At 54.9% G+C, this 23,315-nt stretch overlaps 1 protein-coding gene across 2 annotated transcripts; it reads left to right on the top strand.

Moving 5' to 3' along the window:
- Positions 1–6,484: 6,484 nt before the first annotated feature.
- On the top strand, positions 6,485–13,369 carry Emx2 (empty spiracles homeobox 2). 2 transcript variants are annotated; one of them, XM_090346875.1, is made up of 3 exons: positions 6,491–7,478; positions 9,489–9,673; positions 11,880–13,369. In XM_090346875.1, the coding sequence occupies exons 1-3, from the start codon at positions 7,067–7,069 to the stop codon at positions 12,045–12,047; spliced, it is 765 nt and encodes a 254-aa protein (XP_090203001.1). In that variant the 5' UTR covers positions 6,491–7,066; the 3' UTR covers positions 12,048–13,369. The 2 variants fall into 2 exon arrangements, with proteins under 2 accessions (XP_090203002.1, XP_090203001.1); XM_090346876.1 differs by lacking the exon at positions 9,489–9,673 and having other exon boundaries at positions 6,485–7,478.
- Positions 13,370–23,315: the final 9,946 nt, after the last annotated feature.

The following is a 23,315-nucleotide window of genomic DNA, read 5'->3' as shown; positions in this document are numbered from 1 at the left end:
CGAGGTGAGTGGAGGTTCAGAGGCTGTGCAGGCCCAGGCCTCTGGGGGACCCACTTTCTGCCTTTCCTCCTATTGTCAGACCCGTAGCTATCTGGGGAATCTGGGCGCACTTCCTCAGCTCCGATGCCCATGCAAGCAGGAGGTCCTGGTCGAGTGCATCCAATCTGTGGGTGTAAAAGGCTCCTTAACGTAAAAGTGGGTAAACGGAGGGCTTGCTCCCCGCGTCTAGCAGGCCCAGCCCCATCACAAGACCGCTGCAGGGGTTTACTAGAGCTCGGGGGAGGCTATCGCTGAGCTGTTTAGGAGGCTGAGTCTATGCTCAGAATGTGTGTTGTGGGGTAGGGTGGTGTTAAATCCCCTGTGGGCCTCTTCCAGCCCTTGTCCACTCTTCTGTATCCACAACCCCTGGGCACAGACCAGGCAGAACTCAAGGAGCCAAGCGCAGCCCTGGCTGTACTCCTCTTTCCTGCCTGCCCCCTTGCTCTGTGGCACCGCTGAGGTGGCAGGGCTGGTCTGAGTCATCTACACCACACCAGGAACTTTGGGGACTGTGGATGCCATGAGTCTCCGAAGCTACCAGCAAGCTCAAGGGGACACGTGCAGCTGCAACTCGCCCTCCAGGCCCAGCCCCTACGCTTGGCTCCATGGGAGGAAAAAGGCAAGTTCAGGGGCAAGGCCTGAAGTCCAGGCAGCAGTGGCCTTGAGGGCAAGTCGGCAGCATCGCCCATCACAAGGACCAGGACCTTCTGGGGGGCTTCCGGGGGACACTGGGCTGGCTGGCTGGAGGCCCTGCTTTGGGACACATCTCTGGAAAGTGTGGGAGATGGAGCTGTCTTCACCTCCTCAGGACAGCCCCGCAGCAGGCCTGCCGCTTCCCCTCCATTCCTACCTCCCTGTCGTCTGTGTGTACAGCAGCCTGTCTTCCCTTACCTGCCCTTAATTGGTCTTCCTTCGGCTTTCATTTGAAGGCATCGGAGGGAGAAAGAAAGAAAGCAGGATCCTTGTTTTGGGACAGCAAATGTGGGGAACTGATGCTAAACCAGGTGGCCCTGTGCGGGCTCCCTAGCCTAGGGCCTCCAGCCCTAGCGTAGGATTCAGGATCGGGACGATCTCGGGAGAGCCAGATGCTCCCAGGCGCTCGGCCAACGCCGGGCCGGGAGAACCCCTGCGCGTTCCGCGGCAGCGACGCAACGCGGAGGCCGGGATCAGTGACTGCTGGGCCCGCAAGGTCAGGTAGGGCTCCGGGTGCTCTTCTCTCCACCCGGGTTTGCAGCAAGCGCTGAGGATTACACTGCCCCGCCTCAGGGGGTGGGGGGGGGGGCAGGAGGAACCCGCTGTTTGCCCCTTTGCCCCCCAGAGTCCCATCGTGGCAGCCCAGAGGTGTCCTGCGGAAAGGTGACCTGGTACCACCTCCCCAATAACCAAGGACCCAGGGCCTGGGGGGGTCTTCCGTGGGCCTCAAGGGGGCGCTAACCCAGCAGCGCTGCACCCCCCGACCCCGGCTCCTCCCCATACCCACCCGGGGGGCGGGCAGAGATCCGAGAGCTGCAGCTAAGTCCTGACTTCGGTGGACAGTTTCTCAGGGCAGCGCCCCCCCCTCTTCTCTGTCCCCCTCCTCAAGGAAGCCCCGCTCGTGGGGCGAAGCTGGAGAACTCTCCATCAAGCTGATGGAGGCAGGAATGGTTCTGCGGCGTCCCCTCTCCTCCACAGACACTCATTCTGCACTTCCTCCTCCTCTAGCCTGGTCGGCTGATGCTGAGGTCAAGCCAGGACCCCCTCCCGACCCGTCACCCCCCTCCCCGTCTCGCCTCCCGGCGGGGGACTCCGAGGACTCGCCGCTCGCGCGTCCCCGCCACTAGGCGCCGCTGCGCGCACACCGATTGCAGCCTGGCCGCCGCGCCCGCCGGGCTCCGGCCTCGGGAGAAAGGGATCTGCCGCGATCGTTTCTTTAAAAACACGTTTCTTAAGACACGAACCCCACGTTTCGGAGTTCCTGCCCCAACTCTCCGCATTCGGAGAGTCCAGAGTGCCTGGGGATCGCCGTGACCCCCAGGATTAATTAGCCCACTAGCGGCCTCCCCAGTTGCAGGCCGCTTGCCCACGCCCGGGAGCCGGGACTTGGAGCTGGGACGGCGGCGGAGGACTCCCCGGTCCCCGGAGTGGCAGACCCTGAGCGGTGGGTGCCGCACTGTGGGATCGCCAACCCAGGTCGGTAGGCCTCACCATACAAGGGCGCAGCCCCGCTGAACAGGATGAGGTGGGATAGATGAACACGCGGGGCAGGCTCGCCGACGCTCCGGTCACGATAATAAACAAAACCCAAACAACAACAACAAAAGCCTTTTCCCAGAGGAGACAACCAGGCACAAGCCCACAGGTAGGAACCCACCCGCCTGCGTGGTGAGAAGGCCCTGCCCCCACCCCAGACACCGCAGAGGCCTACGGCCAAAGGCGCCTTTGGCTCCTCTGCGCTAGAGCAGGGGCCTTAAGAGGAAACGCGGAGCAGATGGTTATCAGACATCGGGCCGAAATCTCTGCCCTTTTGGTGCCTCCAGAGAGGAATCCAGGCCTTTCTCACCCCAACACCTCCTGAAGGAAGTTCATGGCCTTTGGGCAAACATGGGGAGCACTGCTGGACTGAGAGATCAATATTAGTTCCTTTACACAACTTTATCGTTCACAGAACATGAAGCCCGGCCAGTAGCCCTGGCCTTGGGGAGATAATATTAACGGCCACAGTGACAGGAGCTGACTTTTATGAACGTTCTTTATGTGCCAGACACTTCTGAACACTTTGCTTATCTCTTTCAACAATCCCAAGGGCCAAGTTACTATTATTCATTTCCATCTGAAGGAAAACAGAGGCACAGAGAGGTTAAGTAACTAACCCACAGCCACATAGTTATAACCTGTGAATGCAAGTCTCTTGGGGAGGAGGATGCAGGAACATTAAGGTATAATTGCATATAGCAAAATTCACACTTGGTACTGTATATTTCTGTGGGTCTTGAAAAACACAGTTGCATAAGTGTGGTCACGCTCAGAGAGCAGAACAGCTCTAGCAGAGTCTTTCCTCCACCAAACAAACAGCAACAATAAAATCTCAGCATCCTTGCTCACCACTACCTGCCACTGCTTCCCAAGACAGCACTTGCTATATTTTTACATACAACAAAATGAGGTCAGGAAAGGCTGAGGTGTTGCTTAAAGCCAGTCAGTGACAGGTTTGGGATTAGAACTTCTCAGTGTCTGCTAATCTGGTTGCCTGTACAGTGCAGATTCCTGAGTGTACAGAGCCAGGTCAGCCAGACCTGGAGTGATTTGGAGGGACACATCCAGCTAAGAGAAGAACCCCACTGTCTAGATACTTAACCAAATACCCACTCCTCTAGCAGCAGCTAAGAAACAAAGGGGCCCACAAAGGCTAGGAGCCACAAATGCAGTCAAGTCAGAGGCAGCGGAGATGACTAAGAGCTCAGGGTCCAGACCAGAGCTCATAGCGCTCACCCTGTGAGCCTCCGCCGGCCAGAGTAGTTAATAAATTACTCAGCTCAGTGGCCCAGACCTTCCCTGGGAGCCTCAGGTTGGGATGCATGGATTAGCATTGATTACCCAGCTCCCCAAGGGTTCCTCATTCCCCATCCTCATCCTGAGGTGGGAGGAAGATCCAGTGGCTTGGGGGACTGTAGGATTAGGAGTGGAGGAGATGAACACCCCACTTCCTTCCAAGAGATGGGAAGCAGAAGCTGGCCCTCCGTCCTCATCCACCTGCCAGCCAGCCAGGACCCTTGGGAGCCATGTTGACCCTGGGAAACGAAGGTCTACAAGGGAGGATGCCACAGCATCGAACTGAAGTCCTTGCCTGGAGTGAGAAGCTGAGGCACCCAGTCGACATCGTGCGTCCCACTCCCTCCCTTAGGGCCCTCTCAAGGCTTAGAGGAGTGAACACAGCTGAAGCTCTCAGGGCTGACCATTGCAAAAGAGGGGACATACTCTTAGAACCACATGCCACTGGATCTCCCTCAAGCTCCCGGTCAAGACTAGACTTCTCTTCAAGCCCAGTGATTTTTACCCCCAGCCAAGTTCATGACTGTTACCTGTGGGGATAATGGGGGTGGGGGGTAGTCCTTCTCTGTCCCAAGATCTGGAAGCTTTCTGGTTTGGGGCCACACTCTTCCCATCCAGTGTAGGTACCCAGCCTCACCCTGTAGCCCTCTGGGTGGAGCCCTCTGGGTGTTTCCAACTTCGGATTTCCAGAGCTGATCTCTCCTGCCAGTGGAGCTTGCAAGCTTGGTGTAGCCTAAGACTTCCGCCCTGCACCCTGCATCCAGGCATCCAACCCTGCATACACAGGGCACAGCCAGGCCTCTGTCTCCACAGATTGGCCCAGGGAGGGATTTCTGAGCAGACACAATATTTTGGGAGTGGAACAGGGGTCTGAAGCCAGTGGGGAAGCAAAGTAAATGTTTTCCCATTAAGAGGGCATAAGTGAGTTCTGCATGTCCTGTATAAATAGATATGGGTGTATGCGTATTTAGATGTGTTGCAAAGGTTAAAAGGAGCAACACAATTTCTGCGGGCATTTAGTTAAATCTGACTGGAGCCTCAACTCCATCAGAAAACACCTCTCCCAACTCTTCTGCCCAGGTCTGTCCACAAAACCTGAACACCCCTGGTTTACCAATCCAACACCAGACCTGGAATAGTCAAGTAATTGGCACAACCATAGAAAAAGCAGTAGAGAAAACCAGGCCGCCAGAGGAGACATGAGGGCAGGGACCTGGATAGTTGGAAAAACCCAGGCGGGGTCCTCAGAACCAACCCCTTGGGTGAATGGGGGAGGGGTGGTTCCAGGCTCCCTCTGGGAGGACTTGATTTTTTTCTCTGTTCCAGATCGAGTTTTTCAGGGTCTCACAGTACCTAGTGGCCAAACACGGATATTTCTGGTTCTGGAAGGTAAATGGCATGGGCCTAGGGAGTAATAAAGGACGCCAGAAAAAAATTAAAAACCATTCATTGTAAACGTGCAAAATACCTGCTGGTACTATACTTTAGAAGAATGTAATTGGCAAAAAAAAAAAAAGGAAAAAAAAAGGCGGCTGATGGATAGATAATAGATCTTTAACCACCAATAAACAGAGAGCAGCGCCAGCAGCCTGGGGGATGTGATCATAATTATGCCGCCGCAAGAGCCAATAGGGACCAGAGAAGTCGGCCCTAAAATCATCCCAAAACCGAAGGCAAGCTCGAAAATGCGGACATAGGACCGAAGACTCCATCCGCAGTTCCTGGGTTTGCAAAGCAAACTAATTCTGGGACAACAGATGTCAGAATAATAATAGAAATAATAATAATAATAATAGCAACAATAATAACCATGCCAGCACTAATTATAAAGACAACCAAAACGATGGAAATTGCACAGCGTCTGCCCTCCCCTCTCCTTGGACACTCCCCCCCCCAGCCCGTGCCACCCAGGTATCTCAGAAGCATGGCCTCTTTTGGAGAAGGTGAGCGCTTTTCTGACTGAAAAACCCCCGGCTGTGGGGCGAGCGCGGATGCAAGTTGAAATCCCACCGCCCAGGCGTGGTTGATCTCGACTTGCAAAGGAATCAGTCCAGGCTAGGGCTGCACAGGCCCATCGCCTGGGACCTGGGTTCCACTCGTGGTTGGAGGAAGAGGAGGAGGACGCCCCCGCACCCCCTTACCCCTACGAAGAGCCCCCAGGAGCTTCGCTGGGGTGGGGTGGGGACAGGCCCTAAGCCTTCAGCCCACGCCCGCTTCCCCTCGCGGTGCCCGGCTAGCAATCTCAGCGCCCCCAACGCAGGGCTGCGGGGAGCCACTGCGTGGAGGTCTCGGTGCCAGAATCGACGGGTCTGTGCACCGGTCTGTCTTACCACCTCCGGCGGCGTGGCAGGCTGGGGATCCAGGGGGGCCGCCACGGAGGCGGCGCGGGGCTGGGAACTCTGCAGGGACCCGGGTGCCCCGGAGGGAGTGGTGGTAAAGGAAGAGGCGGTGGCTCAGGAGGAGGTGGGGAAAGAAGGAGGAGGAGGAGGAGGAGGAGGAGGAGGAGGAGGAGGAGGAGGAGGAGGAGGAGGAGGAGGAGGAGGAGGAGGGAGAGGAAGAGGAGGAGGAGGAGGAGGAGGAGGGGGAGCAGGAGGAGGAGGAAGAAGAAGAGGAGGAGGAGAGGGAGGAGGAAGAGGAGGAGGAAAGGGAACGGGAGGCAGAGGAGGGGGCGAAAGAGGAGGAGAGCAGCCGCGGCGGGCGTCGAGCGAGCGAGTGAGCGCGGCGCGGGGCGCGGGGCGCGGGGCGAGGGCGCGGCGGGGCCCGGCGGCGGGGCGCTCGGCGGGAGGCACGTCCCGGGCACCGGCGCCGACTCCGTTCCACTCTCGGCCCGGATCCAGGCCTCCGGGTTCCCAGGCGTTCGCCTCCCTCTGACGCACTTTAAAGAGTCTCCCCCCCTTCCACCTCAGGGCGAGTAATAGCGACCAATCATCAAGCCATTTACCAGGCTTCGGAGGAAGCTGTTTATGTGATCCCCGCACTAATTAGGCTCATGAACTAACAAATCGTTTGCACAACTTGTGAAGAAGCGAACACTTCCATGGATTGTCCTTGGACTTAGGGCGCCCTGCCCGCCTTTTGCAGAGGAGAGAAAACTTTTTTTTTTTGGCCTCCCCCGAGAAACTTCCCCCCCTTCCTCCCTACCTCTAACTCCAACCCCCCCCTCCAACACTCCACGCCATCTCGCAAAAGGAAAAAAAAATATTCCCCCAATCCACGCCTGCAAATTCTTCTGGAAGGATTTTTTTTTCTCCCCTCTCTCCAGATTGGGCGAGTTTGGTGCAAGATTCTCGGGATCTTCGGCGTTGCCTTTCTTCCCCCTCCCCCCTCCTTTCCTCTTTCCTTTCCTTTCTTTCTTCCCGTCCTCCCCCCACCTCACCCCCCCCCCCAACAAACGAGCCCCCAATTCTCGTCGGTCCTCGCCGCGGGCAGCGGGCGGCGGAGGCAGCGCGCCGCGGTCGCCGGGAGCCGGGAGCCCCGAGCGCCCGCTCCGGGGCGCAGCATGTTCCAGCCGGCGCCCAAGCGCTGCTTCACCATCGAATCGCTGGTGGCCAAGGACAGTCCCCTGCCCGCCTCGCGCTCCGAGGACCCCATCCGTCCCGCCGCGCTCAGCTACGCCAACTCCAGCCCCATCAACCCGTTCCTCAACGGCTTCCACTCGGCCGCCGCCGCCGCCGCCGCCGCGGGCAGGGGCGTCTACTCCAACCCGGACTTGGTGTTCGCCGAGGCGGTCTCGCACCCGCCCAACCCCGCCGTGCCCGTGCACCCCGTGCCGCCGCCGCACGCCCTGGCCGCCCACCCCCTGCCCTCCTCGCACTCGCCACACCCCCTCTTCGCCTCGCAGCAGCGCGACCCGTCCACCTTCTACCCCTGGCTCATCCACCGCTACCGGTATCTGGGTCACCGCTTCCAAGGTACGTGCCACGTCGCGGGGCCGCAGCGCGCCGCTCCCGCCGCATCCTTCCCGGCGCGCCCCGGCCTGCTCGGGCCGGGAGCGTGGCGAGGCCCGAGTGGAGGCTCCCCCAGCCCCAGGCCCCGCGCGCGGCCCCCTAATCCGGGCCCGGAAGGCGCTGATCTCCAATCTCGGAAGCTGCCGGCCGGCTGGGGGGCGCTGGGCTGCGGGCCGCGGGTCCCGGGCCGCCGGGGCGCGGGCGCGGACGAGAGGTCCCCGAGAGCGCCCGCCGCCAGGGAGCCGGCCCGGGGCCCGCCGGGTCCCCAGGCTCCCTCTGTCTTCGGCGGCGTCCCGGGCTGGCGGGCCGCGCTGGCTCGGAGGGGCGCCGCCGGGACCCGGCCGCAGGCTCCCCTTCCGCTCCGTCCAACTGCGTCCGCCGCTCTCCCCGCGACCCTGCAGCCCAGACCCACTGCGTGTCCGCCTGCGATCCTTTCGCAGAGGCGAGGGGGCTTTCGCCACCCCGAAACAAGAGTAATTCCTTCTCCCAGTTTGGTTTTTCTTTTCTTTCTTTCTTTCTTTTTTTTTTTTTTTTTTTTGGAGGCCTGGAGAGGGGCCAGGGCCAAGCGAGGAGGGAAAACAAAAACAAAAACAAAAACCAACCAAAGAAAAACCAACAGCAACCGCAAAACCAGTGCTCGGCTCTCCCGCCGGCTGAACTGCAGCGCCGGGCGGCAGGGCGGGGGGGGGGGCGCAGGTCCGGTCTGGTTTTTGTTTTTCTTTCTTTTTTTAAAAAATAAACGAGACAGGTAGAGAGAGATGGGCTGGAAAGGCGGAAAGATCTTTTTGGAGATCTTCTTGCTATTATGTATATAAATGTGTGCGTATGAAGTATTTGTTTTTCTTTGGGTTAGGGTAGGGAAGAAAGTTAAAACTTCAGAAAATAACGAAGTTTCCTCGGACGGAAACCCGAAAAACCGGGGAGGCGTCAGCTCGACACTCGGGAGCAGGTCCATCCATTAACCCTTGACATTCCTGCGGGAGAGTGGAACCGGGACGCGTCGCCCCCCCCGGTCCATTGTTACCGGATAAACAAAACAACCCCCAAACCTTTGCACCTCATTCCTGCGCCGAGTTTGCCTCCATTCCCCCTGGGCTGTCGGTTTATTTTTCTTTGTTTGGTTTGTTTTTTCTCTCTCTCCCTCCGCCCCCCACACTCCCCCATCGATTTCCTAACTCTACTAAGTGAATCCGAAACATTCTGGCCGAGCTCTCAAAGTTTAGGGGTCCCCTGCTCTTCTGTGCCCGCCAGTTCAGGGACACCCGCTCCGGATCTGGGGCAGAGGACAGTTCTAGCGGGCGCCCACAGCTCGGTGCCCCCTGGAGTCTGATCCCACCGCGTGGCTCTCTCTCCCCTGGTTCTCTGTAACCGGGGAGTCCCGGAGCCGGGGCCTCGAAGGCAGCCACAGCAGAAGCCGGGACACGCTCGCCATATTTCGGTCCGGCTGTCACGATCTGCCCTACCTCTGCACTTTACCAGAGTTATCGAGATCATTAAAAAACAAAACAAAACAAAACAACTCCTTGAGAACATGATGGGCAGCGTCCCTCCCCACTGTGTGTGTGTGGGGTGGTCCAAAGTTGCCACAGAAGTTAGACCAGAGGGATTTTTTTGGGGGGTGGCGTCGGCTCCAATCTGGCAGCCGGATCTGTCACCTCTTCCCCGGCCCCAGCGCCAGGCGCAGAGGTGTGGAGGCTCGCTGGGTCAGGGAGGCTGCGAAGCCCGCGGTGGTCCGAAGCCTGGGGACCGGCCGCCTCCGAGGGAGGGGGCGCAGTTGCTTCTTGGGGTGTCACCCAGGTGGCCCGGGCCTGCCAGCTTGGCTTCGCCCAGGCAAGGCCACCGGCCTGGCACGCCTGGCAGCGCGAGCTAGGCGACGCCCGGAGCGCTCCGCCGACCCAGTCCGGATCCGGAGAAGCGCGCTGGCCCGGCCCGCGCCGCCTCCTAACGGCACTTCTGCTGCCCCCACCCCCGCAGGGAACGACACGAGTCCCGAGAGTTTCCTTTTGCACAACGCGCTGGCCCGCAAACCGAAGCGGATCCGGACCGCCTTCTCGCCGTCCCAGCTCCTAAGGCTGGAACACGCCTTTGAGAAGAATCACTACGTGGTGGGTGCCGAGAGGAAGCAGCTGGCGCACAGCCTCAGCCTTACGGAAACTCAGGTGAGTGCGGCCCGGAGCCCAGGCCCGGGAGGCCAGGGCAGACCGCAGCCTCTCGCTCCCGATCTGGGGGCCCAGCATGGAGCTCCAGCCTTGCGGGGATGGGTGCGGGGGGCGCCTTAGCAGAGGGCCGGGTACACCCAGTTCCACGGCAGGGCTGTGGATATGTGATTCCCCGGGTGCCCAGCTTTGCTGGCACTCCACAGAGGCTGTGCCTTCTGCTCGCTAGAGCAGGCCGGACCACTCCTAGTAACTAACACACCTCTGCACTTTCGGGGAGACCCCAACAGGGGTCCTGCAGGAGGCGAATTGCAGCCCCGGTGGTTGGGGAAAGAAGGGGTAGTTTCAAAGCAAGTTCTGAGCGACTTCAGCCCCTTGGCTTCCACCATTCACCCCCAGTTACTCCCTTTAAGGGGATGAGGGAGCCCGAAGCTGGGGTCCAGGAACTCTAGGCGCACCCTGAAACCGAGCAATTAAGCGGGGAGGCTAAAGAGAGGGCTTGCCTCAGGGAACTGGACCCTCTGCACTGCAAGGTCCCTCAAAGGGCCTGGTTTGGGCTGGTCACAGCATGGGGAGGGGGCGCAGGGCTACAGTAGCGCCTACTGTAGAGGAGCCAAAGGGCGGGGTCAAAGTTCTCACCGAACAGTAACATTTTCTGGCAGATTAAGTTGTAACACTTTTTTTTTTTTCTGGGAAGCGGAAAAAAAAAGGTCGAGGCTTTTGTTTTTTAAAATGCCCCCCCCCGTCAAAAACTTAAGTGGGCCTCGCGGGCTTGTGCGGGGCGGGCAGCGGGCAAGGCCAGGCTGATTTCTCCTGGACAGCCGAGGCAGCGGTGGTCTTTGTCCGCCTCGCTGCCCACTCTGCCTGGAGTCTTTGTGTGCGCGTCAAGCCCTGAGCGCACCGACGCGCGCCTTGGGCGAGCGCCGGGGGAGAATTGAACCGTTCTCCTCAATTAGCAAACTCAAAGCAAATTAAACTCAGCCTTGTTCCCGCTCTGCTTTTTTTTTTTTTTTCCATCGGGCACTTTGGGAGACGGGGCACTGGGGAGAGCAAAATGGACCCTGTGGCGACCTTGAAGGAGGGAGTAAAGAGGGACCTTAGGGGACAGAGGGGGCCGGACCTGCCTGGGTCGCTACGGATTTAGCCAAGCCGGGGAATGTGGACCAACGAGTCGCCCCCTTACTCCCTCACGTGTGCCCCGCTGCTGGCAAGCTTGATAGTGTTCACGTCTAGTCGACTTGCTGGATATGGACCCACTACCCAACTTCCCAGTTGGGCCATCTGGCTGCAACAGCTTCAATCCTCTTTCCTGCCTAGACCTCTAGCAGTGGTTGTGGAGAGACCAGGCTGCCATTCCTGTCTCCGTGAGAGTTAATTTCAACCCTGACTTGTTGGGGGCTGGAAAAAAAGGGTCTCTCTCTCTCTCTCTCTCTCTCTCTCTCTCTCTCTCTCTCTCTCTCTCTTCCTTTTCAGTTTCCATGGTCCTTGCCATCAATCCCACTCTTTAGGGAAGCTTTCACTTTGGAAGCCCCTTTCCTAGCTGCAAAGGGACAGCAAAACTGCCAGAGGATCTATGTGCCTCGCAGCCCACTGGCTTCCTCTCGCCCCACCTGACTCCTGCACACCTGTGAGAGTCCCCGCGGCCAGAAGGCCAGGGCTCGGAGGACTAAGATCCTCAATCAGGCCTCAGTCTTGCAGAGGAGGCGCTTAGGCGCCGTCAGACCAGCAGAAAGTAGAAAGCACACTGCGCGCTTTTCGGAAAGGACGGTAGCATGACAGAAGTCTTCCCTGTACTTGCTTGCTGGAGGAGTGAGGGGGGCAGTGGTGGTTAGGATAGTTTCTCATTACGTCTTGTTTTGTTCGAGTTCTCACACTTTTCAAGGCCTTTGCTCTTAAGAGACTGTGCTCTGGGCAGGGCCAGGCCAGCCAGGGATCCATGTACTGTGGGACCTTGGGGCCCTGGGGAAAGGCTCTGCAGTAAGACTCGGAAGAGCGGGGAGCAGGGAAATGGGCTTGAGCTTCCTACCTGCAGTTTCAGGGGCCTAAATCTGCTGGGGAGGTCACGGGGGTGGCTGGTCCTCCGAACAGGCATCTGGAGGACTGAGCTTTCTCTCGCTTACACTGGGGTCTGATCTGGGGGCAGGGTTCAAGCCCGTGCCGGGAAGGCACCATGAAGCATCTAATATGGCCCCACCTGTCTCTCCTGCAGGTAAAAGTATGGTTTCAGAACCGGAGGACGAAGTTCAAAAGGCAGAAGCTGGAAGAAGAAGGCTCAGATTCACAACAAAAGAAAAAAGGGACGCACCACATTAATCGGTGGAGAATTGCTACCAAGCAAGCGAGTCCGGAGGAAATAGACGTGACCTCAGATGATTAAAAACACAAAGCTAACCCCACAGCAATGGACAACAACATGGAAAAAAAGAAACAGACTGGGAGAGAAGGAGAAGAAGGGAAAAAAAAACCCTACACAACAAAAACCGCACACACATTGAGAAAGGGAGAGAGGATCTGAGGAGCCGACCGTGTGCTTCGCAGACTTTGGACAGCGAGGGCGCTGGGTCCCAATTGGAGACGGGGCCGGGATGGTGGAAGACGGAGACTCCTTCAACAGCTAACAACCCTCGTCTAAAGAGGCAGCTGAGTGAGTGATTGAGTGAGAGAGATTGAGAGAGAGAGAGAGAGAGAGAGAGAGAGAGAGAGAGAGTGAGAGTCCAGTGTGGCAAAGCTGACCTCGCACTCTGACAAGGGGAGCTGTCAGTCAAACGCCAAACCGGGAGACAAGATGATTGGCAGGTATTCCGTTTATCACAGTCCACTTAAAATATGATAATAATGTTTTTATATAAAAAATCCAACCCAACCAGGCACGGGACTTTTGATTTTGCACTTCCAAGTGTTTTCCCCCAATCTTCAAAAAATTAGTAATAACAAGTGAAATTTTATATCAAGCCCCATCCCACACCTGTTTCAAAAACTTGAATTGCATGTAGCAGTTGTTGGGTGAATGGTGTCTAAAAACAAATGAATTGTAATTTTATTTTGCGTTTTCTTTTTTAAAGAAGACAGGTTCTGTGTGTTTTTATTTTTATTTTTATTTCAGAGAAACGTGCAGTCTGTAAACACTTTTTGATACCTTCTCATGTCAAAGTGATTGTGAAAGCTAAATGAAGTAGACTTGGAGATAGTGGTCCTCTTACAGAGAAATGGGAGCAGGATGGGGCTGGGGTGCGGCGGGAGGGTGTCCACAAGAAGAATCAGGACTTGTGTGCTGGGGGAGGAAAAAACGAAACCCTTCAAATTCATTATAATTCTTGGACAGTCCCTTTCCTAACATTCTGAGGCTTAAAAAGAATCATGAAATAAGCTTCTCCTTTTAGTGGTTGAAGAAATTAGCTGAGTCCAACCACTCACCATAATGATCTATTCAAAACTCGCAATCTACCTATTGCAAAAGCTGAAGGACTGTAGTTAACAAGAATGATGCCAGTATGCCAAGGACACCGGCAAATTTTCAAGCAGAGTTTCTCTTCCAAGACCATAGACTTACTAAAGAGAGTGACAAATGCTTCCTTAACGTCTTCTATACCAGAATGTAAATATTTTTGTGTTTTGTGTTAATTTGTTAGAATTCTAACACACTATATACTTCCAAGAAGTATGTCAATGTCAATATTTTGTCAATAAAGATTTATCAATATGCCCTCAGAGTAGTTGTCTTGGGAAATTGAAGTCAATCTTTACCCCCCCAAAACAACAAAACAACAACAACGAAAACAAAACAAAACAAAAAAATCCTCTGTAATTTGAGTGTGGTCTTTTGCCAAGTAGGCTCAAGAACCCCCTGATTTCCCACCCACAAAGGAGCCACAAAACTGACGGCTTTAGGGGGGCATTTTAAAGAGAGATGAGAATGGAGAAGGTAGGAGATTTAGACAACTAAAATCTTAGAAAAGGAAAAAGAAACGTCTTCCAAGCAGACCTTTGTCTGCTGGTGGTATGCCCTCTGAGGGAATTTGGTTTCAACTTTAGGTTAAAAATGCTTGCATCTTCCTAACCCTGCCTCTCTGTCTCTGCCTCTCTGTCTCTCTCTCTCTCTCTCTCTCTCTCTCTCTCTCTCTCTCTCTCTCTCTCTCTCTCTCTCTCTCTCTCTCTCTCAGAATATTCCTCAGGATTGGGAGAAAACACTTGGCATCCTGGGACTTCTAAACTTTGTTTCTGACTTCAAACCCTTTAAGTGCAAGTTTCCCCTTCCCCCATATCTTCCTTCCTTCCCTTCTTTCTTTCCTTCCTTTCTCCCTGGCCCTAGTCTGCGAGAGGTGGTGGGGGCGAGTGAAAAGGCCTGTAGCATCCTTATAAGGCAAGCATTTGGGGGAAACCTTCAACTCTTAATTTTAACATTAAAGAAAAAGTTGTAACTATTCTTGGAGAAAACTTAGCTTTTTTTTTTTTTTTTTTTTTTTTGCCCTCCCTCCTTCCCCCTTCTGGGGGTATGAGGTTGTTTTTGCATGCTTCATTTGCCTCTTATCCTGATAGGCTGCATTAATCAGTTTTATTTCCATTGATAGAGAAACCTCGTCTGTTCTGTTCGGGCTACAAAGCATCCTGCGAGCTTTTGTGAAAGTGCAAATCAGTTTAAGCAATTATCATACCAGGAATATGAAGGAAAGAGGAGGCCTTGCCCAGTGGTTTCCTTTAATCTCTTAATCCACAGATCCAGGGGGGCTGCCTGGACATAATTTAGGACAATCTCCCCACCCTTTACACTGTGATAAGGCCAAGTTACAATGCAGGGCAAAAATACAAGCTTTGTTAACATCCTGCCTTGAAAAGTTAAGATTAGACATTCTACGCACGTGTGGGGACTATAGGGCACTATGGAATTTTTTTTCCTTTCTGGTTTTTCCTCTCCTGCCTTAAAGCAGATCTCTCTCTCTCTCTCTCTCTCTCTCTCTCTCTCTCTCTCTCTCTCTCTTTCCCCTCCATTTTTGTCCCTCTGTAGATCTGGTTGCTCATACTTTGTTGTGGTTCTATCAGGGTGAGTGGGGTTGGCTTCGGGGAGACAGGCTTGCCCCTCTCAGAGACAGGTGCGGCTGACTTTCTGGGAAACCTGCCTGAGGTTTCCAGCTGCTGGATAGTGGGTCCTGGGGGACTGTTTTCTGTCTACAATGCTTCCTAGTTGCAGTTTGGAATCCATAGTGCTTTCGCTTCAACCAGGGACTGCATAGTTACCTTTTCATTCTACCTACATTCCCAAACTTCAATTGCCTCAAATGCGGAGCCCAAAAATTCAGAGTAACCTTTCCAGAAATGTTTCCCTCCATCTTGATCAAAAGACTACTTTTCGCAGGAACCATATACTTAATTTCCTTAAGTACAAGAAAGGGGGGTGTGGTGACGATTTTTTTTTTTTTTGGTAAATGTCCTATGTAGTGTGGAACAGCAATAAAATCATCAGAGAATACTATTAGCTTTGAGGGAAGAAAAAAAAACCTAAAAGCTTTATTACAAACCAAGCTTTGAAAATAGGGGGGATTAGGCGGCTGAAAGGGTCCCACAATGGTAAGAAGAAAAGGTTTCATGCTAATGAGGTTAATGCCCTTTGTATCTCAGGCCTCCACATCTTCATTACGCGCTATCTCCGGCTGCACCGAGCGGCTCAGAGAGTCGCAATCCACTCCAACGCCCCCCTTCCCGGCCCAAAGAAGGATTTGATAGCAGCTCTGTTCAAACTAGATAATTATATCTTTTCAAGTCGGAATTAAGATAAAGAAAGTGAAGCAGAGGCGGCTCGCCTTGATGCACTGCAAACAAATTTGGCGCACTTTCGAGTCCTTCTCTCCCCCCCCCACCCCCGCCTCAAAAAGGCAGGACAGTCAGCTTATTAGCCGCTCGTTTGCTTTATTAATTCATCTATTTAAAGTGGCAGGATTAGAGCGTCTAATGTGGACGCGGGCTGCTGTGGCGCTAAGGAATATAAATATTTGCGGGATGCCATCCCACGATGACGATCTGGGCGTGGGGCTCCAGGCAGGGCGCGCGGGGCGCGTGTGCTCCAGGCCAGTCTCCCATTCTCAGTGCGCGCCGGCTTGGATGGAGTCCTCTGGGTTGGGCTGTATGGAAGCCGAGTGCTTCCTCTCGGGACGTGGGTGCCAGGCCTCGATGCCTGTGGGCAGAGGGCTGTGACCATCGTGGGCCGGGCCGTGCGCTCCACTCAGCCCAAGGCCAATTGTATGCATATTGCCTCGTGTCCTGCCCGTGACCCCGAATGGGGATGGAGGTTACAATTTGATCTGCTTTTGTTGGCTTCTTTAGGCTCTTCCTAGTGGGTCCCCCAGTGCCAAAAGGATGTGGAGGCGACGCGGGTTCTCAGCTTGCTTTCCCCGGAGGGGGTCAAGCGGAATGCACCACGCCAGGGGGCCGTGGCTGCGTTTTCCCACCACCTACACGTGGGGGCCGCGTGCATTTCTGGTTCCCCAGGGAAGGCGCGTGAAACGCCTGTAGCAGCGGACGTCCGGGACCTGAACACGCGGCCCGTTCCTAGCTCTCATTCTGGGTGTCTGAGGCTCCGGCTCGGCTCCCTGGGCCTCTCTCTGCTCCTGGCAACCGAGCCGAGCCGGAGCGGGCGCGTTGGCCGGGGCCGAGAACCTGCCGGGCCACTTTTGTGCGAGGGGCGGATTGTGGGCGCGGGGGAGGCGCGCCAGGCGAGCCGGGTAGAAAGGGGGACTCGGGCCTGCGCGCGCGGCTTGGGAAACTTCGGCTCCTCCCCGTCTCCGCCTTGAGTCGCGGGAAACAAAGTCCTGGACTCACTGGCCGGCTGGGGAGGGGTGCTGGCGGTTCGGAGGGCCTGGCAGGGAGCCCGCTTCGTGGTGGTGGTGGTGGGGGGCGTGGGTCTGGCTGCCCACTTGTGCGCGGTTGCAGAGGGCGAGTTGAGGTGAGGTCGTGTGATTATGTTTACACAGGGTGCGTGAACGAGGCGGAGGCGGGATGCGATTGTCGGTTCCACCAGAGAGTTCAATCCATTTGGGATCGGTGTTGATTGCCTGGGTCAGGGTCTGCGCCCAGCTTGTAGGAGGGTGCCAACATGTGTGTCTTCCCGTGTGCACCTAGATCGCAGTGATTAGGGCGGGGGTGGGCGGCTGTGGGGTTGCGGAGTGCCGGCAAAGGTGGTAGCAAACGGTCCGCTTGCAGGGCGCGGGTGTGTGTGTGTGTGTGTTCGACGAGGCTGCACGTCTCAGAGGTGTGCTCTGCGGCTCCGCATCCGAGTGGGGGTTCCCCTAAGGGCCATCCCTGTCGAAGGCCAGAGCTAGAGCAGCGCTTGTGTGCTTGGATGCAGGGGAGTCCGTTTAGTGAGGAGGCTTGAGTTGGGGTGCTGTTCCGGAATCGCGCTACCAACTCGGGAGAGTTTGGCAAACAACCACAATCTCTCTCTGTAATTGCACTTTCTTTTTCTAGGCCAGCCTTTCTTATGCCAAATAAATTAGCGCTTGATTTCTTTGGATGCCCGGTTGGAGCAGCCACAGGCAGGGCAGAGGATGCGGGCCTAGAGCGCCGAATCACTGCGCCCGGATGCCGAGTCTCCCAGGCCGGAGTCCGCGGCTCGACCCCCTCATGTAGTTCTCCTAACTAGTCCCGTGACGGGGGGTGGGGGGGAGTTTTGAGAACCCCCTGACCCCAGCCGTGACCCCGCACCGGGAAACAGCTTCTCCAGGCCGGGACCCTGTGCGTGCCAGCAAACCCGAGGCGGTGCCACGCTTGAAAGCGAAAGGTCCATTCATCAGCCGCGTCCCGGCGTCTAATTGGCCTTTTGTACTTTAGTGCCTGTTGCCCAGCGGGAGACCTTGGGAGGGCCCTGGGGCTACAAGTCGGGGTGCCAGTGTGGGCGGAGGAGGGGGCCGTGCCCCCGGTGGAAGGCTCCGGCGGGCGAAGGCGCGTCGCGCTCCTCCAAGGGGGCGCCAGAGCGCGCTAAAGCGCGGGGAGCACGTGCGGAAAGGCGTTCCAGGAGTCCCGGGCCCGGGCGGCCGGGGCGCCTGGCTTCCTCCCGGCCTCACGCGCCATCCGAGCCCTCTCTCGCCTCCCTCCGCATCCTCGAGGTTTGCAAGCCGCCTTCCGCCCGCTCCCAAGTCGGCAGCTGGGCTTGGGGCTGGGCTGGGCTCCCGTCCTGCCGGGCTCCGTGTTTGGAGTTAATTAGCTTTGGCTTCGCACTTCCCCCAGAGAGGCGGCGCTTTCCTTCCTGGGCACCAGCTCCGTACCTGCTCGGAGCGGCACCCCGCTTTCCCGAGTGGGGGGACTGAGACGAGGTTTGGCACGTAGGGACCCTGGAGGTGCCCCACCCTTCAGAAATACAATGGCGAGGAAGGCCCGGGCTCCAAGATCTGCCTTCCTCTCCTCTGAGTCAAGTCTTATTCCAGTCCCCCGATGTCCCCGGGTCTTGTCCCCCAGTCCCACCCCACTTCACCCTTGCTGAACCTCCGAACACTCGCTAGAGCTGGGGGCGCCCTAGAGAAAGCACAGGTGCCCCGCGTGAGCCCACAGGCCCGGACGCACCTGAGGGCTCTCCCAGAGGGGCCGGGATGAGGGTGGGGTCGCTTTGGGAAAAGAATCGGGAAAGCTGCTCCAGGCCGAGCCGTGACCTGGCTGTCTGCAGCCTCCCAGATTCCGGTGCCTCAGCCTGGCCCCCGGCTGCCTGCGCCCCCAAGCCAGCTTCAGGTCCTATATATAGCCCTGGTCTCCATAGCTCTGACTGGACCCTGACGTCAGGAAGAACTTGATCTTGCCTGCTTCACTCCTGCTTCTGAAACTGATCCTTGAAATGAGAGAACAGACTCTACACAATTCCCATGGCCTTGACATAAGGTACAGCGATAAATATACACCACTAATGAGCAATTACCATATAATCACCTTCCAATTAGCTCGCATAATGATGAATTAAACATTCTAGCAGGCGGGATTAGGTTTCTTACTTTGTATATTATTTACGAAGGCTATAGCTTCTGCAAAGAACCAAATATCAAATTAGATGGGGACTTTTCACGTGGGGGTAATTATGCATTCAGGCCAGCGGCCGCGCTCTGCTCACTTGTCAGAGGAGGCCTCCTGCAAGGTACTGACCAGTTCATCTGGGCATTTATTTTCGCTGCTCCTTCTCTCCCTTTAGGTTGCAGTCGTTTTTCTCTTCCCCCGTTGACTACCCTGGCCCTCAGGGTGGGTGGGAGACCACTGGGCCAGGTATGGGGAAACTCTGAAGGCTGTCAGGTGGGGTGTGTGGAGGCGCTCCACTTCGAGTCTGACGCTAGGCCTCCATCCGCCATAGCCCCCCATTTCCGTTTCTTTGCAGCTCAGGAGAGAGCCCCAGGGGATCCTCTATGCAGGGGAGTGATCCGGGAACAAACACCTGGCTGGGCGTGGCTTAGGGTTACCCGTAACCCTCAGCCTGGGTTTTGCAGTGCACCCCCAAACCCTGGGTGCTAGATCTGCATTAGGTCCCCAAGGGCTTTCCCGACTTTTACCTGGATTTCTACCTGGTAACCGGGGAAGAAAGGGAGGTGGTAGAGGGACCAGGAAAGGAACAAGGAACCGCCTCCTCCGCCATGCCCACAGCTACCTCTCCTGTTCGGAAATGAATTTTGGCAAGAGATTAGTTCCTAATCTGATCTAGCGCGGCTGACATTTGGGAAGAAGATGAAAATGGAAGCTCAATTTCATTGTGAGACAGGGTCACTTTACGGGGCTCTGCTCCCCAGAGAACATAGATGGCTCTCCCCCTCCTTCCCCTAAAATGGAGTTGCTGGCAGGCAGCTGGAGGGACAGTGAGCTCTGGGACTGCCTGCCCCAGGGCAGCCAAGCTCCTGGGGCTGGACGGCAACTGGCCCTGGATTGAGTGAACAGCCAGGGTGATGTGGGCGGGGCTGGCTTCCTCAGCACGTGTCTGCAGGTTGAGGGGGGATCTCCTTGCTCAGGCAGAGCTGGACCCCCATCAGAACTAGAAAGTAGATAGCTTCTTCCTCTCTCCCTCTCTCTTCCTCACTCTCCTCTCTCTTGCTTTCTCTTTCTATCTGTATTTTGGGGGGCATGACAGAAGGTAAGGGAGTTTCAGGATTCCCCAATGAGGTTATTGAAATACAAGGTCCCCAAGGTCTTACAGGTGCTTCCTCAGAGCCTCCTGGGGCAAGGACAAGTGACACACACCCAGGGACTAGACGCTGACCTTGGCAGAGGGTCTGGCTTACATGGAAGCTGGTGATCTGGTCCTGGTTTGGCTTCATGAATTGACAGGGTCCAGGACTCCCTTGGGACAGAGAAGTTTTTCCTTTTCCCTCAGGCAAGTGACATCACTGCAGAGCCAAGAGATAAATCTCCCCGGGGTCACCTTAGCAGAGCCCACTGTGCCCTCAACTGGGGATTATTCCTGTAGTGGCCTCATCCTGACTTGGGGGAAGAAAGGACAGGTACAGTGTGTTACTGAGTTCAGCCAGGCACCTTGCAGGAGTGTGGCTGTATATCCTTCAGCGACTGCTCCTGAATGTGTTTTTACAGCATGTCAGGTGGAGCCTGTGGGCCCCCATACTGTTTGTGAACGTGTGTCCATGGCTCTGGATGACAGGTCCATAACCATGGACCATATCATGTCTTTGTGCAGCTTAGAGACAGATATCCCTGGTTAGATATAGTGGTGTACACCTGTAGTTTCAGCTAGGAGGCAGGAGAATCATGGTTTGAGGCCAGTCTGGGCACAATGTAGAAAGACATTGTCATTAAAATAAAATTTAAAAGCCAGGGTGACATGTATCATAATGCATTGCGTTTATAAACTGCTTTGTTGAATGGCATCTCCTTCGTGCAAATACTTAAAGATATTCAAAATATATATCAGAAAAGGTCAGAGGGTGAAGGATAGGGCTCAAGTGATAGAGCCCTAGCAAGCAGGAAAAGATAGATTTAGTCCTCACTTCTGTGGGGAAAAAAGGAAAAGAAAAAGTTATTCCTATTTCTGGGTGGCTGGGTGCCCTGTGACCTGGCATATGGCCAGATGAAATGGATTTAACAAAGCCCTCTCCTCCTAGGCCATGAGTTAAACTTCTTACACTGGGCACAGCCTGAGTTACCAGCTGGGCAAGGGGTAATGGTGGGGGAGGGAGCGGCATTCTTGAAAGTGCTTTATTGAGGTGCAGCTTTCTTCTGAGCAGCTCAGCTGATCTGAATTACTAGAGCCACTGTCACCTGTGACCCTCAGAGGTCTCGCGCACCATCCAAGGGTTACTGTTACCACAAGTAAGCTAGCATTTGGGTTGTGGTAGAGACACAGAAGTGCATGTACACACTGGGGTTATCTGAGACTCTGTGTGTGACTAGCATACACAGCACATGTGCACATGCATGAGAGAGCCTGCAAGCTCATGGGGGTACTTCAGTGCATGGGGGCAGGGGTAGGGTGCAGCTGGCTTCCCAGGTCACACAGTGCCTCCTTCAGCTGAGCCCCTCAGGGACTCCCTCCACCCTCTTCCTGCTTCCTCCTGCTGCACGCTAGCTAAAGGACTACAATTATGCTCTTCCACACAAACCAGAAGTGCTCTGTGATATGGCAGATCGCTTCAAGTGGGAGCCGCTGCTTTGTTAAGTAAGTAGGGCCCTGTTGACTCAGAGGTCTGCTTCGTCATGTACAGGCGCAGCACAGAGGGACTTAGGCACCCTGAGGGGACACTTTAAAGTCAGCACACTTTCATAAGACCACTCTTCTGTGCCTACCCCCTGCTATCTCACTACACTACATGTTCACCCCAAATCTTGATGTACACAGCTGAAAAGAAGGCTTTATTTAGCTGATACTACAAGCATATTTCAAGTACATGGCTTGTCTCAGCGGGGAGGAGGAAGAGGGTGTGAGCACACACATGTGATGCGTATGCCCAGGCTCATGGTCAAAAGGTGTTACTCCACTCCTGGTCGTTTCCACAGGAAAGGTGGGTCAGGAGCCTCTGGAGTTTAGCACCCAGACGGCTCAAAAACTCCCTCCCCCATCCTGGCCCTTGGCATTTGCACACTTTACGTCAGTTCTGTATCTCCCTCCCCATTGGTTGGGTCCTTGGTATCTGCCCACTTTCCCCTCCACCCTAATGGCTCTCTTCCTGGTGTCCATCAATGGAGCGACAGGATGAACAGGGCCTTGTGGCTTTCCTCCCACCCTCCTCATGTATTTATACCTACAACTGAAATGGACCAAATCGATGGGATTCCACCTGAACCTATACACAGTTCAGTCCTGCCCTGAACTCATGCCATTTCTGTTGCTTGTTTGACTGAGGTTTTCACTCTCTAGTCTGTTTTCACTTAGTTCACTTATGGCCAGGGAGGGAACTGTGCCCAGGAAGGCACCAACTCTTCTCTGGGCAACCTCCCTTCTTTTTTTCCCATAATATCTATCTATCTATCTATCTATCTATCTATCTATCTATCTATCTATCTATTTATCTATTTATCTATCTATCATCTATTTCTGTGTAGTTTATTATGCAGATAATTTTATTCCTATGTGAAGTGACATGTGTTACATGAATCACTAAATATTGCTTATTATAGAAAACTACTAGAAATAATCTAAAGGAATCATCAAATAGTGTCAAATAGTCAATAGTGTCAAATAGTGACCCTAGGATAGGGTGTTAGACAGTAGTTAAAAAGAATGAAGCAGAATTCGTGTTCTAAAATGGAAGGCTCTCTTGGATGCGCCAGTGTTAATTGGTAAAGGCAAAAGTGTCTGCATGAACACCAGCATAATAGAAACACTTAGAAGGGGTATTTTGGGGAGCTTGCTTACAGTCTTTGCAAGAGGATGCAAAAACACCTAGCAAGAGTGGATTGCATGGACTGTTTTGGATGCCAAGGCATGATTCCCGGCTCCCTCCGCATCTGCTGGTCCCCTCCAGGTGCAGCTCTGCGTCTCTTGAATGCTAATGCTCCCTTTGCAGCAGGTTCCCAGAGTGGAGCTCAAGGATCCTGATACCCCCTTCAGTGACAAGTAGAGCGGGACTTTCCCTCCCTGGATGCAGTGACTGTACTTCTGTTAATGCAGCTCGAGGTGACTGGGTTTAGTGATCTGAGGTCCAGCTTGCTCTCCATGAAGGAATCTTCCAGAAAGCTCCTTAAGGATCATTCTGCCTGAGCTAAGATGTTGCCAGTGCCAAGAAGCTCCCTTCTTCCCAAAGATGCCCACCTTGTCTCTTCTACAACATCTTGGGGTTGCAGGATTTTCTCTGAACTTTCAGCTGGTGCCCTGGCAGTAGATGGGAGCACTGCCTCCTTGCCTGTTCCTCCCCGGTGCCATGCAAACCAAACAGCCTGCAAACATGTGCAATAGTGTCAAAATGGAATGCACACATATCCCACCCTTAGTGTGTTGTGACTTGAGCTGTGTAACCTCTACTAGCTTGGAATGGGACCTATTTGGAGACAGTGTTTTCATAAAAGAAGTGGTGTCTAAGTTCTTATGACCAGTAGTGAATTTGTAAGAGATTGCAGTTTGGAACTGGGGGGAGATAGTGCAGCCATAGAGAGTTTGCCTAATATGTGCCAGGCCTTGGGTTTATGCTCTGGCACAGAAAAAGAGGGGTGGGGGGAAAGGTAAAGCAAACAGGAGAAGAGGAAA

This window comes from Megascapheus bottae, chromosome 15 (assembly GCF_031878675.1).
Source record: "Megascapheus bottae isolate mThoBot1 chromosome 15, mThoBot2.hap1, whole genome shotgun sequence".
NCBI classification, from domain to species: Eukaryota; Metazoa; Chordata; class Mammalia; order Rodentia; family Geomyidae; genus Megascapheus; species Megascapheus bottae.
This window is presented reverse-complemented; position numbering and strand designations above follow the sequence as displayed.